Source organism: Oryctolagus cuniculus, chromosome 5, assembly GCF_964237555.1.
Source record: "Oryctolagus cuniculus chromosome 5, mOryCun1.1, whole genome shotgun sequence".
In the NCBI taxonomy this organism is placed as follows: domain Eukaryota; kingdom Metazoa; phylum Chordata; class Mammalia; order Lagomorpha; family Leporidae; genus Oryctolagus; species Oryctolagus cuniculus.
In genome coordinates this window covers 18,238,064-18,254,816 of record NC_091436.1, presented here as the reverse complement: position 1 = coordinate 18,254,816, position 16,753 = coordinate 18,238,064, and the positions used below count along the sequence as shown (strand labels likewise).

At 40.1% G+C, this 16,753-nt stretch overlaps 1 protein-coding gene across 4 annotated transcripts in view; it reads left to right on the top strand.

Moving 5' to 3' along the window:
* The window catches only part of PCMT1 (protein-L-isoaspartate (D-aspartate) O-methyltransferase), a 49,969-nt gene that overhangs the window by 12,748 nt on the left and 20,468 nt on the right, over positions 1-16,753 (top strand). For all 4 annotated transcript variants that reach the window (XM_051836839.2, XM_051836841.2, XM_051836840.2 and 1 more), the window contains exons 2-3: positions 1,790-1,894; positions 4,187-4,218. In XM_051836839.2, the coding sequence (XP_051692799.1) occupies positions 1,790-1,894; positions 4,187-4,218 (137 nt within the window). The remainder of the gene's footprint in view (positions 1-1,789; positions 1,895-4,186; positions 4,219-16,753) is intronic.

The window sequence follows — 16,753 nt, the reverse complement described above, 5'->3', positions numbered from 1 at the left end:
ACCGTAATGTTTTCAAGGTTTATTTGGGTTGTAGCATAACTCAGTACTTCGTTTGTTCCCTTTTATGGCTAAATAATAGTCCATTGTGTGGATATTCCACATTTTGCTTGTCCATTCATCTTTTGTTGGACATTTTGTTTTTTTCCACCTTTTGTTTATTCTAAGTAATGCTGTCATGAGCATTCATGTATGAGTTTATATATGGTTATATGTCTTTTGGGTATATTCCTAGGACTGGAATTGTTGGGTCATATGGTAACTGTGTTTAAACATTTAAGGAGCTGCCAAACTATCTTCTTAAGTAGCTGCTTCATTTTGTATTCCACTTGCACTCTTCAAGGGTTCTGGTTTCTCCACATCTTTGTCAACAATTGCTATTAGCAACTTTTTTGATCTTAGCCAAAAGGCTGAGAAGCGATTCAAGTTTTTATTATAGCTATCTTAGTGGGTATGAAATGGTATCTCATTGTAGTTTTAATTCTTGATAGCATCTTTTTTAAAAAAAGATTTATTTATTATTTACTTGAAAGGCAGAGTTACACACAGAGAGAGGTCTTCCATCCTCTGGTTCACTCCCCAAACGGTTGCAATGGCCCAAGCTGAGCTGCTCCGAAGCCGGGAGCCGGGAGTTTCTTCTGGGTCTTCCATGCAGTTGCAGAGGCCCACGCACTTGGGACATCTTCTACTGCTTTCCTAGGCCACAGCGGAGAGCTGGATTGGAAGTGGAACAGCCGGGACTCAACTGGCGTCCTTATGGGATGCCGGTGCTGCAGGCAGAGGCTTAGCCTACTGTGCCACAGTGCAGGCCCCATCTAGCATCATTTCTTGTGTTTATTAACCATTTGCATATCTTTGCAGAAAAGTCTAGTGACAGTTCTTTATATGTTCTTGATTATAACTACTGTCTCAGAGGTATGGTTTGTAAATATTTTTCCCCTCTGAGTGGGATAGTGTCATTTGAATTACAAAATTTAAAAATTTTGATACGTTTGTTGCCATATCTAAAAACCCATTGCTAGGTCTTTGGTCATGAAGATTTACCCCAGTATTTACTTCAGAGTGTTATGGTTTGAACTGTTAAATTTTAAAAAAGATTTATTTATTGAAAGGCAGAGTATCAGAGAGAGAGAGAGAGAGAGAACGAACATCATTCAACTGTTGATTTATTCCCAAAATGGCTGCAACAGCCAGAGAAGGAGCAGACTGAAGCTGGGAGTCAGGAACTCCATCCTGGTCTTCTATATGGGTGGCAGGGTCTTAGGTACATGAGCCGTTGGCTGCTGCCATGATGGTGACCCTGAGCTCTTACCTTTAGTTCTTTGTTCCATTTTGAATTAATTTTTGTATATGGTGTGAGTTAAGCACTGACATTCATTCTTTTGCATGTGGCTTTCCAGTTGTCCTAGCACCATTTATTGAAAAAGACTGTTCTTTCACTGAATAATCTTGGCACTTTAAGTAAGTTTCTTATCCTTTTCACCAGCCGTGGTCCTTGTCCAGGAGTTTTCAAATCAGTGCATGGCATTAGCATCTCAGGCATTCCTCCCACTCCTGTTGCTAAGTACAGTCAGTCAGGTATACCTTCCTTATTAAAGGCAGCTCAAATCCTTCCGCTTTCCTCCATCCTTACTGTCATCGTTAGAGATCAAGTTACCGTTACCTGGGTGTTGTGAAAACTTCAATCATGCGTTTTCTCATTCTGGTCTCTGTAGTGCAGCCAGAATAATTATTCTAAAATGCATTTGATCCTGTCACTCCCTGTGTAAAATATTTGCCTCATTCATTTCAGAAAATGGTATCATAAAGACAGATAAAGTGTTTGAAGTTATGCTGGCTACGGATCGCTCCCACTATGCCAAATGTAACCCTTATATGGATTCTCCACAATCAATAGGTAAGCTTTAGATTTCTGAAAATATTATACTTTCCCTCATTTACTCTATAATTTTTGTAAGTAGAAAAAGACTGGGACACAGATGTTTATCTGTTACTGCCTTGCTGATTTGAATTTTGTGACTCAATAAGTTTCATAATCCCAAGCATATTCATCTTACTAAAATGATGTATCTTTTTCTGTTTTCGCTAATAGTACATAATATGTGTAATGAGTTTTTTAAAAAAAATTCTTAGAATATTTTAATGAAAACTTAGTTTTAGGTGGGTGCTGAGTTTTCTTTACAGGTCTTACTGTTGACTTTTTGTGAGGGCATTCTTTTTTTTTTTAAATGTCAGGGATGAGAAAGAGTCATATAACTTATTGTAAGCATTTTTATTTATTAATTTTTTGAGAGGCAGAATTACAGGCAGAGGGAAAGACAAAGAGATACGTCTTCCATCTGCTTATTCACTCCTCAGACGGCCACAATGGCCAGAGCAGAGCTGATCCAAAGCCAGGAGCCAGGAGCTTCTTCCATGTCTCCCATGTGCGTGGAGGGCCCCAAGAATTTGGGTCATCTTCTGCTTTCCCAGGCCATTATCAGGGAGCTGGATTGGAAGAGAGGCAGCCAGGACTCAAACTGGTGCCCATATGGAATGCTGGTGCCACAGGTGGAGGCTTAGACTAGTATAGCCCCGGTATTAATTTTTTAAATCAATATTTGAAGGAAATAAATGTAATTAAGTTATTACTGACTTTCTACTTCACTTGCCCTGATTTTTTTTGGCTTATGTTTGTTTTTAGAAATTTCCATATTTAACTCATTCTCCCGAAGCAGGTTTTGCTTAACTGCTGAGCCTTGGCAGTGGGCGCCTTTGAGGCTTAGAAGGCCTCAGGATTCTGTCGGCCGGCTGCCTTGCTGTCTTCTTTTGAAACACTCTGACAGTCCACAGAGAAGGTCCTGAGGAGCTTCTGAACCCCGAAGGCACCTGCTACCACCGCTCAGTGAAAATTGCTCCAGAGACAGAAGCAGGTAAATAAATTTTGAGAAAGTAACATTAGAACAAATTAAAATTAAAAGCCAAGAAAGACGGTATGAATTAATTTCAGGTGATAAAGAGTAAATTGAAGTAGATTATTAATCTCAGAAGCTACTTTGATTATCACTTGTTCTAGTGTTTTAAAAAGTTTTTGGTGCCAGCACTGTGGCGTAGCAGATAAAGCCGCTGTCTACAGTGCCAGCATCTCATATGGGTGCCAGATCAAGTCCCAGCTTCTCTACTTCCAATCTTGCTCTCTGCTATGGCCTGAGAAAACAGTAGAAGATGGCCCAAGTGCTTGGGCCCCTGTGCTTGCTTGGCTGACCCAGAAGAAGCTCCTGGCTCCTACTTCAGATGGGCCCAGCTCCAGTCATTGCAGACGTTAGGGGAGTGAACCAGCAGATGGAAGACCTCTCTCTCTCTCTGCCTCTGCCTCTCTGTAACTCTGCCTTTCAAATAAATGAATAAATCTTAAAAAAAAAATAAAATGTAACAGCTTACATAAACAAAAAATTTTTTTTGAAGTTGCAGAAATATGAAGCAATTAAAAAAAAAACCGATTTATTTATTTGAAAGGCAGAGTTACAGAGAGGCAGAGAGAGAGAGGTTTTCCTTCCACTGGTTTATTCCCTAAATGGCCGCAACGGTCGGAGCTGGGCTGATCCAGAGCCAGGAGCCAGGGGTCAGGAGCTAGGAGCTTCTTCTGAGTCTCCCATGTGAGTGCAGAGGCCCAAGGACTTGGGTTGTCTTCTGCTGCTTTCCCAGCCCGTAGCAGAGAGCTGGATCAGAAGTGGAGCAGCCAGGACTTGACCTTCTGCCCATATGGGATGCTGGTACTGCAGGCGGTGGCTTTACGCCCTATGTCACAGTGCTGGCCCCAAAACAATTTAATTTTACAAAGATTTTGAATAGTTTTAATATAATATTTGGAAGCTTATTTTCTTTTTATAAATTTGAGGAAAGAAATTTAAAATCTATTACTTCTTATTGTAATCCTTCCTTTTTAGCTAACAATACAAGAGAAGAAACTTGTAGAAATAGTGGGACTATTTCAAATGAACACATTGGCCATTGGCATGACTGTGCTTTCTAATTTTAACTGCTGCATATCAGTCCTCTAACAAATAAAAGACTTATTTTCTTGAGAGCATATGAGGTAGATAAGAATTGTTATGAAAATAATGTATGGATGTTAGAGCAGGAATAATATGAAATATTTGGTGTGTTTTTTTCAGCTGAATGTATCAGTAGTTCTCATCTTATTTTGCAGGTTTCCAAGCAACAATCAGTGCTCCACACATGGTAAGTTATTTTTTTTCATTTGGTTAAAAATGAATCACAGTTTCCTCTGTGATTATCATCTTCAGTAAAAAAGGTTTAAAGTTTTAAAATTTTAACTGTCAGGGCCGGCACTATGGCATAGCAGGTAAAGCTGCCGCCTACAGTGCCAGCATCCCATATGGGAGCTGGCTCGAGTCCTGGATGCTCCACTTCTGATCCAGCTCTCTGCTATGGCCTGGGTGAGCAGTGGAAGATGGTGCAAGTCCTTGGGCCCCTGCACCTGTGTGGGGGACCTGGAGGAAGCTCCTGGCTCCTGGCTTTGGATCAGCACAGCTCCGGCTGTTGTGGCCATCTGGGGAGTGAACCCAGCAGATGGAAGACCTCTCTCTCTCTCTCTCTCTCTCTCTCTCTGTCTCTCTCTGCTTCTCTATAACTCTGCCTTTCAAGTAATAAATAAATCTTTAAAAATTTTTTTTAACTGTCAATTTTATCATCTGTGAATTATAAAAACTAGTAATAAAATTATTCTTAATATATGTATGCAGAAGGAGCTGTTCTTGGTAAGAATTGTCATATTAAAGATTCAAGTGGCTATCAGTATGTAAAAATGTAAAAATTGAACATAAAATTGATTTAGTTATGAATTAAGGGAAGACTATTATAAATAGTGTAATGGACATATTATAGAAATTTCAAGTTGAATATTTTACAATTTATTTGGAAAAATCATTAGGGAATGGTTAAATAGAGCAGCTGTGAAGTCACGTGACCTTGTTTTCAGTGTTCTAGCACTTCTAACCTGTCGGGAATTTTCTTGTGTTTTAAATGTCAGTTATTTGAATGAGAACTCTATTGGATTTTGGTAGAGAGAACAATAGCTTTTTAAATTCTCTGCAAATATTTATAGTTGTAGAAGCTCATATTTAAACTTTAAATAAATTTTGCATTTGTATTTATAGTCAACCAATAATTATACTAAAATAAGAAATAGGAGACTGCTTTAAAGCATAACAAAAAAGAAACTATAACAGAAACTTGTTATGTTTTGCATCATAAATATTTGAGATTTTGTAGTGAAAAAAAGGTTAGAAGCAAAAATAAAATAAGAAAAACTGAGGGAAATACTTGTTTTTAATTTTAATTTTTTAAATATTTATTTTCATCTACTTGAAAGCACCATGGTGTGGGGGTGGGGGTGGGAGAGTAATATCTTCCGTCTTCAGATTTATTCTCCAAATGTCCATAATAGCCAGGGTTGGGCCAGGTTGAAGCAGAAGGCTAAAATTCCACCTGGATCTCCCACGTGGTAGGCACCCAAACACTTGAGTCATAATGAGCTGCTTCCCAGGATACATGAGCAGGAAGCTGGATCAGAAATGGAGCCCAGACTCAAACCCAAGCATTTCAGCACAGGATACAGGTGTCCTTAGAAGTGGCTAAACCACCACACCATGATGCTTGCCAAAGGGAGATATTTGTAATACAAATGACATCATAGGACATATTTCAATATGTATAGATATATGCAAACATTGTGTGTATCCTTTAATGAGTAAAACACTGGTAACTCAAAGGAAAATGGGTAAAGGACAAGATTGATTATTCAGAGGCCAGCATGTGGCATGATGGGTTAAGCTGCTGCCTGCAGTGCTGGCATTCCAGCTCCCTGCTAATTTAGCTGTGGAAGATGTCCTAAGTATTTGGGACTTTGCCACCCATGTGGGAAACCCGGATGAAATTCCGGACTCCTGGATTCGGCCTGCCCCACCCCCTGCCATTGCGGCCATTTGGAGAGTGAACCAGTGGGTGGAAAATCTCTCACTCTGTGTCTCTGTCTCTCTCTGCCTTTGAAATGAGTGAAACAAATCTTAAATGCTCGATGATTCCAAAGAAAAAAAAAAGACTGATAATTCATAGAAAAAGAAAAATGCTTTTTACAGCTGAATAAATAAAAAGCTGTTATGTTCACTTATATTTAATAAATTGCAAAGTAGCCCTGTAGTGAAGTACCAGTTTTCACCCATCTGATCGTCAGATCCGAAAGCTTTACTGTAGGTGCTGGAATGGGCAAGCCTTTTGGGAAGGAGTTGCTGAGTACCAGAGTAAATTGTTTTTGACAGGACCTGTCAAAGTGGGAAATGAATACACCGTAGACTCCTGGTTTTCAAACATTGAATTAATTAATTTTCATTTTATTTGAAAGAGAAGACAGAAAGCAGTCTTCCAACTACTGGGTCACTCCTCAATTGCCTATAATAACCAGGGCTAGCCCAGGCTGAAGCCAGGAGCCAGAAGCTTCCTCTGGGTCACTCAAGTGGGTAGCAGGGGCCCAAACACTTGGGCCATCTTCTGTTTCCCAGGCACATTAGCAGGGAGCTGAATCCGAAGTGGAGCAGCCTGGTCTCAAACCATCACCCATATGGTATGCCAGCATTACAAGCAGTGGCTTAACTTGCTGTCCCATAACACCGGCCCCACAAAACCTTCCCTCTCCTCTCCCCTCCCCTCCCCTCCTCTCCCCTCCCTTCCCCTCCCCTCCCCACCTCTCCCCTCCCCTCCCCTCCCCTCTTCTTTTCCTCTTTCCTCTTTCTTTCTTTTCAATATTTACTTATCTATTTTTAAAGATTTATTTATTTATTTGAAAGAGTTACAGAGAGGTGGGGCGGGTGGGGGGAGAGAAAGAAAAAAAGAGAAAGAAGTATTCCATCCGCTGGTTCACTCCCCATATGGCCGCAATGGCCAGAGCTGAGCTGATCTGAAGCCAGGAGCCAGGAGCTTCTTCCAATCTCCCATATGGATGCAGGGGCCCAAGGATGTGGGCTATCTTCTACTGCTTTCCCATGCCATGGCAGAGGACTGAAGCGGAAGTGAAGCAGCCAGCACTTGAACCGGTGCCCACATGGGATGCCGGCACTGCAGGCGGCAGCTTTACCTGCTGCGCCCCAGTGCCAGCCCCTGCCTTTTCATCTTTCAAAACTAAAACTGTAGTACTCGTTCAGTAACAACTCCATTTTCCATCTCTCCTTTCCCTAGCCCTTGACAACCACCATTGTGGTTTTTTGAATTTGACTACTCAACGTAACCTATATAAATGGAGTTATATAATATTGGCCTTTTTGTGATTTACTTACTTTTGCTTAACATAGTATCCTCAGAGTTTTTTCCACATCTTAGCTTATGTATGAATTTCCTTCCTAAATATTTTTAAAAATTTTATTTATTTATTTACTTACTTACCTATCTATCTATCTGAAAAGCTGAGAGACTGAGATAGACAGAGAGATTCTCATCCACTGTTTCACTCCCCACCAGATGCTCACAATGACCGGGGCTGGGCCAGGCTGAAGCCAGGAGCCAGGAGCCCAGTGCAAGTCTTCGACATGGGAGGTGGGAAGCCACTTATTTGAACTCTCACCTGCTGTCTCCCAGGATGAGCATTAGCAGGAAGCTGGAATTATGAGCGGAGCTGGACTCTGAAATGGGATATGGGTGTCCTAAATGGTGTCTTAACCACTGTACAAAATGCTTGCCCCCTAGATAATCATTTACATTTTCTGAGTTAAGCTGAGTAACACCTAATAAGGACAATAAGTATATTCATGTGTGTCTGTATGCATATACAAAAAGTAAGCATACAGTGTTCTTTGATATTTGTTGAGCAAGGTGTCAGTAGGATAAAATATTATGAATTAGATTATATGGACAAGCAGTTGTAAGCAGATTAAAAGCATCCTGACAGCAGTGAGCACACCCAGCATCCAGATTTTGGATTCTAAAGCCCATTGTCACTAAAAGAGTTGAGTACTCCTTGGACAAGTAACTGATACCTGGAGAAGCACTCAAGGCTGAAGGAGTAGTATCAGCAGGACATAGCAGGTTTGAAGAAGCTCCCAGAGACAATAATGAAGATTATAGATTGTAGCACAGTGAATTGAAAAACAGAAATCCATATGTCCATACATATTTAAAAAAAAAAAAAAGATGAAAAAAGAAAGTTGTTCTTTTGTCAAAGTTTACTTTTTTATTTAGGGAGAAAAAGAGACAAAGCTGCCATCCACTGTTTACTATGCAAATGCCCATACTGGATGGGGCTGGGCCAGGCCAAAGCTGAGTTTCAGTTCAGGTGCAGGTCTCTGACATGAATTGCAGGGACCCAGCTATTTCAGCCCTAACCTGCTGCCTTCTGGGTGAGCATTAGCTGAAAGCTGGAATCAGAAATGGAGCTGGGACTCTAACCCAGTCACTCATATGGGATGCAGGTGTCCCAACTGGAGTCTTGACTGCTAGGCCAAACACCCACTCAAGAAGGCTTTTTTTTTTTTTTTCAAATGGAAAAACAGAAGACTTCCAATTAATAAATGTGGAAGGAAAATATATATTTTACCCATTAAATTCCAAGTTTTTAATTCTGTGACTACTTCAGTGAAATTGACAGAGTTGCATTATAATAGGTTGAAAATAATAATCTAGAGCTTATATATCTTTTATTACTAAGAATGAAAATATGGGTTGTCCTATAAAGAGGATACTGGGACAGTGTAGTATCTTTTGCATTTGTAAGTTTTCCTATAAATATGATTTTGGGCAGATATGATATCCTTTCAAATATTACACCGTATACAAAGAACTGACTTTCAAGACCTGTTCAACAATTATTTTTGGTGGGAGGGAGAAAAACATTTCAGAGGGCTGTGTTACATTTTGCACGGTGTTGTCAGTTTCACACAACGTGATATGTTTTAATATTGTCGTTCTTGCTGCTTGAGAGTAATACAGCTTCTCATGCCAAATCTGATACCTTCTTGGACAGTAGTAGGTCCATGAGTGTTAATGTTTTCTTCTTCCTGATAGTTTCTCATTGCATCATTTCAGGTATGCTAAACCAATGTCTCCTGACATTCAACCAATTTGAGATCTTTCTTATCTTTGTTTACAAATTTGTGAATAATCTGTGTTTATATCGTATACACATCACTCATTTGAGTGAATAAAGGCCAGTGCCATTTTTTTTTTTTACCTCCAATAGAAGTAGAACATTTGAAAGCCAACCAGTCATATTTATCCACATCACCACTGAAATTGTGCATCAGTTCCCAGTACCTTTGGTTGAGGCATATTGGCTCTATTCGCTATTTCTTTTTTCTTTTCTTTCTTCTTCTTCTTCTTCTTTTTTTTTTTTTGGCAGGCAGAGTCAGACAGTGAGAGAGAAAGGTCGTCCTTCCATTGGTTCCACCCCACAAATGGCCACTACGGCCGGTGCGCTGCACCAATTTGAAGCCAGGAGCCAGGTGCTTCCTCCTGGTCTCCCGTGCGGGTGTAGGGCCCAAGTACTTGGGCCATCCTCCACTGCCCTCCCGGGCCACAGCAGAGAGCTGGACTGGAAGAGGAGCAACCGGGACAGAACCGGCGCCCCAGCTGGGACTAGAACCCGGTGTGCTGATGCCGCAGGCAGAGGATTAGCCAAGTGAGCTGCGGCGCTGGCCTATTTCTTTTTTCTGTAGTGAACTTTGCCAGGTGTCCCAATGTATTGTAATTCATTCCTACAGTGACACATTTATTATCTAACCCTTTTACCTAGAGAATTTCATTGTATTGAATCTGTAATAATATTACCTTTTTGCTTGTTTTATCATCAGTGCTGTTGGTTTCAGAGAACACTTGTTTAGTCTGTTTTCCCTTATGATGTCTGTAGCTTGAAATCCAGTATTTCAAAGTTGTACCAACAAGTCATGTCCAGTGAATAGATTGTCAAAAAAGCATGTGGTTGTGGGTTCTCCAGCACTTTGGACGTTTGTAGAACTGCTCCCAAGCCCACGGATCACAACTTGTCAACAAATAGCCAGAGGTTTAGCTGGAGTTTGTCGTGCTTCAGTGCAGCCCACTACATAGCGCTGTGCAGTATACACAGGCCCAGAGCCCTATTTATAGTGCTGCTATTTTCAAACATTGATAACGTGTAATATAGTGCATTCTTGGAAAGACAGTGACATCTGATTCTAGCAAATAGGTTCATGAATGCCTTTCTTATATTATGTATCAGTTATGTACATAATCTTTTGTTCAACTGAACATTTTGTAGAAGTAACTTTCGTAGTAAAGTATCATTTTTACAATGAATTTAAAATATTTTCAAATGCTCTAATAATTGACCTATTTTCTCAAAAGAATAGAACTCTAAAAACATAAAATTTACTTAGAAATTTACTGTAAATGGTACATTTATTGCACAATTTAGCTTTTTAAAGCTTTTTATTTCAGATGATGGGATATAATTCATTGAAATCATTCTGTATTCATTAATTTACTAATTAGAGAGTGTCAATGAATCTAACACTGTTAAAAGGGAAATTATTAGGGGACAAAGTAGTATCATATAATATGAAATCATTATTCCAGATATTACTTAGTAATTACAAAGAGAAAAACACATCTTGAAAGTAGTGACTCAGTGGTCAGAACATTGACTGAGTGGGTGAGCTTTCTGTGTCTGTTAGTGAGGTGGCCCTTCATTACCCACTTCCTGATGTAATGGGAGGTGCACAGCAGGAGCTGTGTGGTGTTCTTGCTAGAATCCTTTTTATCACTCTAACTCTGCGGTAATAGACACATTTAGAATGGAGGAATTTCATGTGGGAACAACTGGCCAGAACTCCTTGAAGGCGTCCGTGTTCTGGAGAAGAGAGTTAAGCAGCTCTCCAGAGGAGAGCTGGAGGGAGAATATTCTAGCTCAGCAAAGGATCTTGAGTGGATTAGGGGAAAATTGGTGTGAAGGAAATTTGAGTGTGGTGGATAATACTGAGTTGGTGATTCTCCTGAGTGTGGTTGTGAAGAAGGGTGACCTAAATACTCCTGAAGTATTTAGGAGTAAAGGGTCATGAGGTCTGCAGTCTGTTTTCAGATGGTTGGATAAAATAGTGTGGCACAATATAGACAAATGGGGAATTGATATGAGGAGAAAACTTTATTCATTTTTCTAGTTTTCCTGTGGGTTTTGAAATTACTCATAAATATAAAAATATATCTTTAAAAAAACTGTTTAGATTTAGAGATCAGCATGAGTTATCCAGAAAAATATTAGCTGTAGTGATAAAAGTTTGGAAAAAGCTAATCATTGTGATTGAAGGCCTTAGCATTTTATTTTATCTTATTGATTTTATTTTATATATATTTTTTAATTTGAGAGGTAGAGACAGAGACATAGAAAGTGAGTAAGCACACTCTGTTCACTGGTTCACTTGCCAAATGCCCATAACAGCTGGGGCTAACGCTGAGCCAGGGCTGAAGCCGGGAGCCAGAAATGCAATCTAGACTTTCCATTTGGGCGGCAGGAACCCAATTGCTTTGAACTATCACTGCTGTTGTCCAAGGTATACGTCGTCAGGGGCAAGAATCAGGAGCTGGAGCTGGGAATCCAACCCAGGCACTCAGATGTGGGATAACCATCCGTTCCCAGCATTGACTGTTTAGAAGAATTCAGCTTACTACTTTGTTGATGCCCTTCATTTGGGTGTCTATTGTTTCCTTCAAGTTACACATCTTTGATAGGAATAACACAGTAGTGTTTCTGTGTTCTTATTATATGCAGGTACCATACAATTTTGATTTATCTTGTTATTTGAAAGAGAGAGATCTTCCATCCACTGTTTCACTCTCCAAGTGGCTGCAATGGCCAGAGCTGGGCTAGGCTGAAGCCAGAAGTCCAGAACTCTATCCAGGTTTCCTAAATGGGTGTCAAGGTCCTAAAAACTTGCCATCATCTTCTGCCCACCAGGGTGTGCATTAGCAGGAAGCTGGATTGGAAGCGGAGGCTGGACTCAAACCATACATTCCAACAAGGGTTGTGGGTGTCCCAGTTGGTGGCTTAACGCACTGCACCACAGTGCCTGCTCTGCTTTTTCCTATTGAAGATACTCACTTGATTAAACTGCTTTCTGCCTGCCCCCTCCATGATAGAGTCACTCTTTTGTAATTAATAATTATTGTGTGCGGGGGTTACTTTGAGAGTGTGTAAATATTGGTTCCTTATTTATACCAGTATGTATTTATGATTTCTGTCTTCTTTCCACATTTAATTCCCTTCTCTGATAGTGTGAAACCTGGATCCTTTTCCTTCACATGTTTATTTGATCCTTACCCTGTCTGTAGCCAGTTTCCTTCCGCTGTCATTGCTAGCTGCGCCCTTTGCTGCTCCTTTTCCACCACTTACGTCCCTACCTGCTGGGCAGAAGCTCTCCCCATCTGCCTTGGCTCTGACTCCTGTTTGGGTCCATACTCTGCTCTGGCACCTTCGTACTCTGCAGCTCCCCTCCTGCCACCTGGGTGTGGGTAACTGCTCGGCCGGTTTTAATGGCCTTGGGATCGAGTCATTCAGAAAGGAGAGGGATGGGACAGGATAGTAGGAGAAAAAGGGAAAGGAGGGTGTTAACAAGATTTTTAAAATTAACCAAGTCACTTCATGCTTTGGCCCTTGGTTTATATGAGGTGGCAACTATTCCCCCCCCCCCCCCCAAAACTTTAGTTGTTTTTTTTTTTTTAAGAAAACTTTTATTTAATAAATATAAATTTTGAAAGTACAATTTTTGGATTATAGTGGTTTACCCTCCCCCATAACAACCCTCCCCCCTGCATACCATCCCATCTCCTACTCCCTCTCCCATCCCATTCTTCATTAAGGTTAATTTTTAGTTATTGTTATATACAGAAGATCAACTTAGTATATACTAAGTAAAGATTTCAACAGATTGCATCCACAGGCACATAAAGCATAGGGTACTGTTTTAGTGGTAGTTATACCGTCAATTCACAGAGTACAACAATTAAGGACAGAGATCCTACATGGGGAGTAAGTGCACAGTGACTCCTGTTGTTGATTTAACAATTGACACTCTAATTTATGGCATCAGTAATCAGCCGAAGCTCTTGTCATGAGCTGATGTGGCAGTTATTAAAGGCGTTTTTCTCCTTCATGTGTTGTAGGAAGACATAGACTTAGCATGTTTAACTTTCTCTTATGGAAAATCATGGAAGATTTTCAATGCCCTAAATGCAAAAATAGTATGTATAATGAACCTTTTTGTAACAATCCCAGCTTGTGCTAATCACTTCTTGCTCTCTTTTGCTGAAGTATTTTAAAGCAAATCCCAAATATTAATTTACCCCTAAAGTCTTTATTATAAGTCTCAAAGACTAAAAACAGACTCTTTTCACACCCAACAGTGTTCCTTGATATGTAGCCCATGTTCAAAATCTGCGAGGTCTCTAAAAAAAAAAAAAAGGTTTAAAATTTTACCTATTTGAGTGGCACAGGGAGAAAGAGAAAGACAGAGATTTCCCATTCTCTAGTTCATTTCCCAAATGCCCACAGCAGCTGGGGCTGGAACTCAGCCCAAGTCTCCAGTGTCAATGGTGGTTCCCATCATCTGCTGCCTCCCAGGTTGCACATGAGCAGGAAGCTAGTCGGGGCAGAGCCAGGTCTCAAACCTAGGCACTCTTGATATGGCATGCTGGTGTCCCAAGTGCTTTCTTACCCATTAGGCTAAATGCCTGCCCCTTCAAAAAGTGTTTACATTTTAATTTTACATTTTTAGTTATATTTTAATTTGCTTAATATCAAAATAGGTTCGATATATTGTATCTTTTCAATCTTTAATCTTTAATAGACACCTCATATTTTTTTAAAAGATTTATTTTATTTATTTGAAATCAGAGTTACAGTGAGAGGTAGAGACAGAGAGAAGTCTTGATGGTTTACTCCCCAGTTGGCCGCAAAGGCTAGAGCTGTGCCGATCCAAAGCCAGGAGCTTCCTCTGGGTCTCCCATGTGGGTGCAGGGGCCCAAGGAATAGGCCATCCTCCACTGCTATCCCAGGCCATAGCGGAGAGCTGGATCAGAAGAGGAGCAGCTGGGACTAGAACCGGCACCCATATGGGATGCCGGTGCTTCAGGTCAGGGCTTTAACCCACTGCGCCACAGCGCCGACCCTGATAGATACCTCATTTTAAAGGGCATTTCATTGTCGACAAAACTAGTTTATTTGTCCTATAGAATTTCCTATATTCTGAACTTGGTTGTTTCCTTGTGATGTTGAAGTTGTTACTTAAAAAAATTATTTTTGCAAAAGCAGTTCCTAATGGTACAAGTTCTTGTTGCTTCATGTCAGGGGTCAAATAATGTCTGGATGATGTACTGTAGTGATTGAAATGGTCTCTAAAAATTGGGCAGATAAGTGTTTGGTGCACAGATTAGGACAATGCTTGATGGTGTGGATGTTTGGCACAGTGGTTAAGTCACATGGGTTGCTTGCATCTCATTTTGGAGTGCCTGGGTTTAAATACCAGTCCCATTCCCCATTCCAGCTTCATATTAATACACACCCTTGGAGGCAGCGGGTGATGGCTCAAGTACTTGGATCCTTGTCATCCATATTGTAGACCTAAGTGGAGTTCCTGGTTCCTTGCTTCAGCCTGGCCCAACTCTGGCTTTTTATGTCATTTGCGGAGTGAACCAGTGGATGGGAGAATCTGTCCCTGTCGTTCTGCTTTTCAAATAGTTTTTTTTTTTTTTAAAGATTTTATTTATTTATTTGAGAGAGTTAGAGAGGGAGGGAGAGACAGAGAGACAAAGTTTCTTCCTTGCATCCACTGGTTCACTCCCCAAATGGCAGTAATAGCCAGAGATGAGCCAATCCGAAGTCAGGATCCAGGAACTTCTTTTTGGTCTCCCACAAAGGTGCAGGGGCCCAAGGACTTGGGCCATCTTCTGCTGCTTTCCCAGGCCATAGCAGAGAGCTGGATCAGAAGAGGAGCAGCCAGCATTCAAACTGGCACCCATAGGGGATGCTGGCGTCACAGATGGAAGCTTAGCCTACTATGCCATAGCACCAGCCCCTCAAACAGAATTTTTAAAAATTAAAACACAATAACAATTTAAATAATACAACTAAAAAATGTGGTAGAAAGCCTTAGCAACAGAATTAGTGAGGAAGAAGAAAGAATATCCAAGTTAGAACACAAATCTCTGGAAATTTTACTGTCAGACCAAAACCAAGAAGAAATTAAACTAAAAACAGTGTTGGAGTTCTATGTGATATTATCAAGTGTCCTGACATTTGGGTCTTATGAGTTCCTGAAGATGTGGTAAGAGAGAATGGATTAGAAGGCCTTTTTAATGCAATAATTGTAGAAAACTTCCCTAATTTAGAAAAAGAAAGGCACATCCAAGGACAGGAAGCACATAGAACTCCTAATAGACGTGACACATTGTAGTCAGACTCTCCACAATAAAACAAATAGAAAAGATTCTAAAATTTGCACAAGAGAAATACCAGGTTACTTTCAGAGGATCTCCAATTAGACTCACAGTGGACTTCTCGTCAGAAACCCTATAGGCTGGGAGAGAATGGTGAAATGTAGTCCAAGTCTTAAGAGGAAAGAACTGTCATCTCAGAATATTATACCCTGCAAAGTTTTCCTTTGTGAATGATGGGGAAATAAAGACCTTCCATAACAAACAGAAATTGAAAGAATTTGTCACCACTCGTCTAGCTCTACAAAAGATGATTAAGGAAACAGAAACGTCATCACTATGAAAGAAGGTAAAGGTGGAAAATCTCCCATAAGGGTACAAAGGAAATCCAGAGTAAACAATAGGAATATTTATGGAAAAATGGCAGGGCCAAGTTGTTACTTATCAGTAGTTACCTTGAATTTAAGTGACCTCAACTCTCCAGTTAAAAGACACAGACTGGCTGAATGGAAAAAAAAAGAAACCCATCTATTTGCTGCCTACAAGAAACACATCTCACCAGCAAAGTACATGCATGTACTGAAAGTGAAAGGATGAAAAAAGATATTCCATGCTAACAGGAAAAAAAAAAAAAAAAAAAAAGCTGGTATAGCCATCCTAATATCAGACAAAATAAACTTTAACACAAAAACTGTTAAAAGTGATAAAGAAGGGCAATATGCAATGATTAATCAATTCAACAGGAAGATATGACTAATAAATGTAAATGCACCTAATTACAAGGTACCTGGTTATTTAAAATAAATGTTAATGGGTCCAAAGGAGACATAGACTCCCATACAATAGTAATGAAGTCCAGACAGAAAATCAACAGGGAAACAACAGTTAACACTAAAGACCAAATGGACCTAATGCGTATCCACAGAACTTTTCATCCTACAGTTGCAGAATACACATTCTTCTCAGCAGTGCACGGAACTTTCTCTAGGATAGACCAAAGTCCAGGCCATAAAGCAAATCTCAGCAACTTTGAAGGAACTGAAATCATACCATGCATCTTCTCTCACCACAATGGAATGAAGCTGTAGATAACAACTCGAGTCTCTAGATCATATGCAAACACATGGAGACTGAACAACATGCTCCTGAATGAACAGTGGGTCATAGCAGAAATCAAAAGAGCAATCAAAAAACTGTTGAGGAGCAGTTTTTTTTAAAATACTGTTTGTTGCAATCTTTACTTAGTATAGAGTTAATCTTCTGTGTATAAAGTTATTTGAAATAAATCTTAGTAAAAAATAAGAATGGGAAT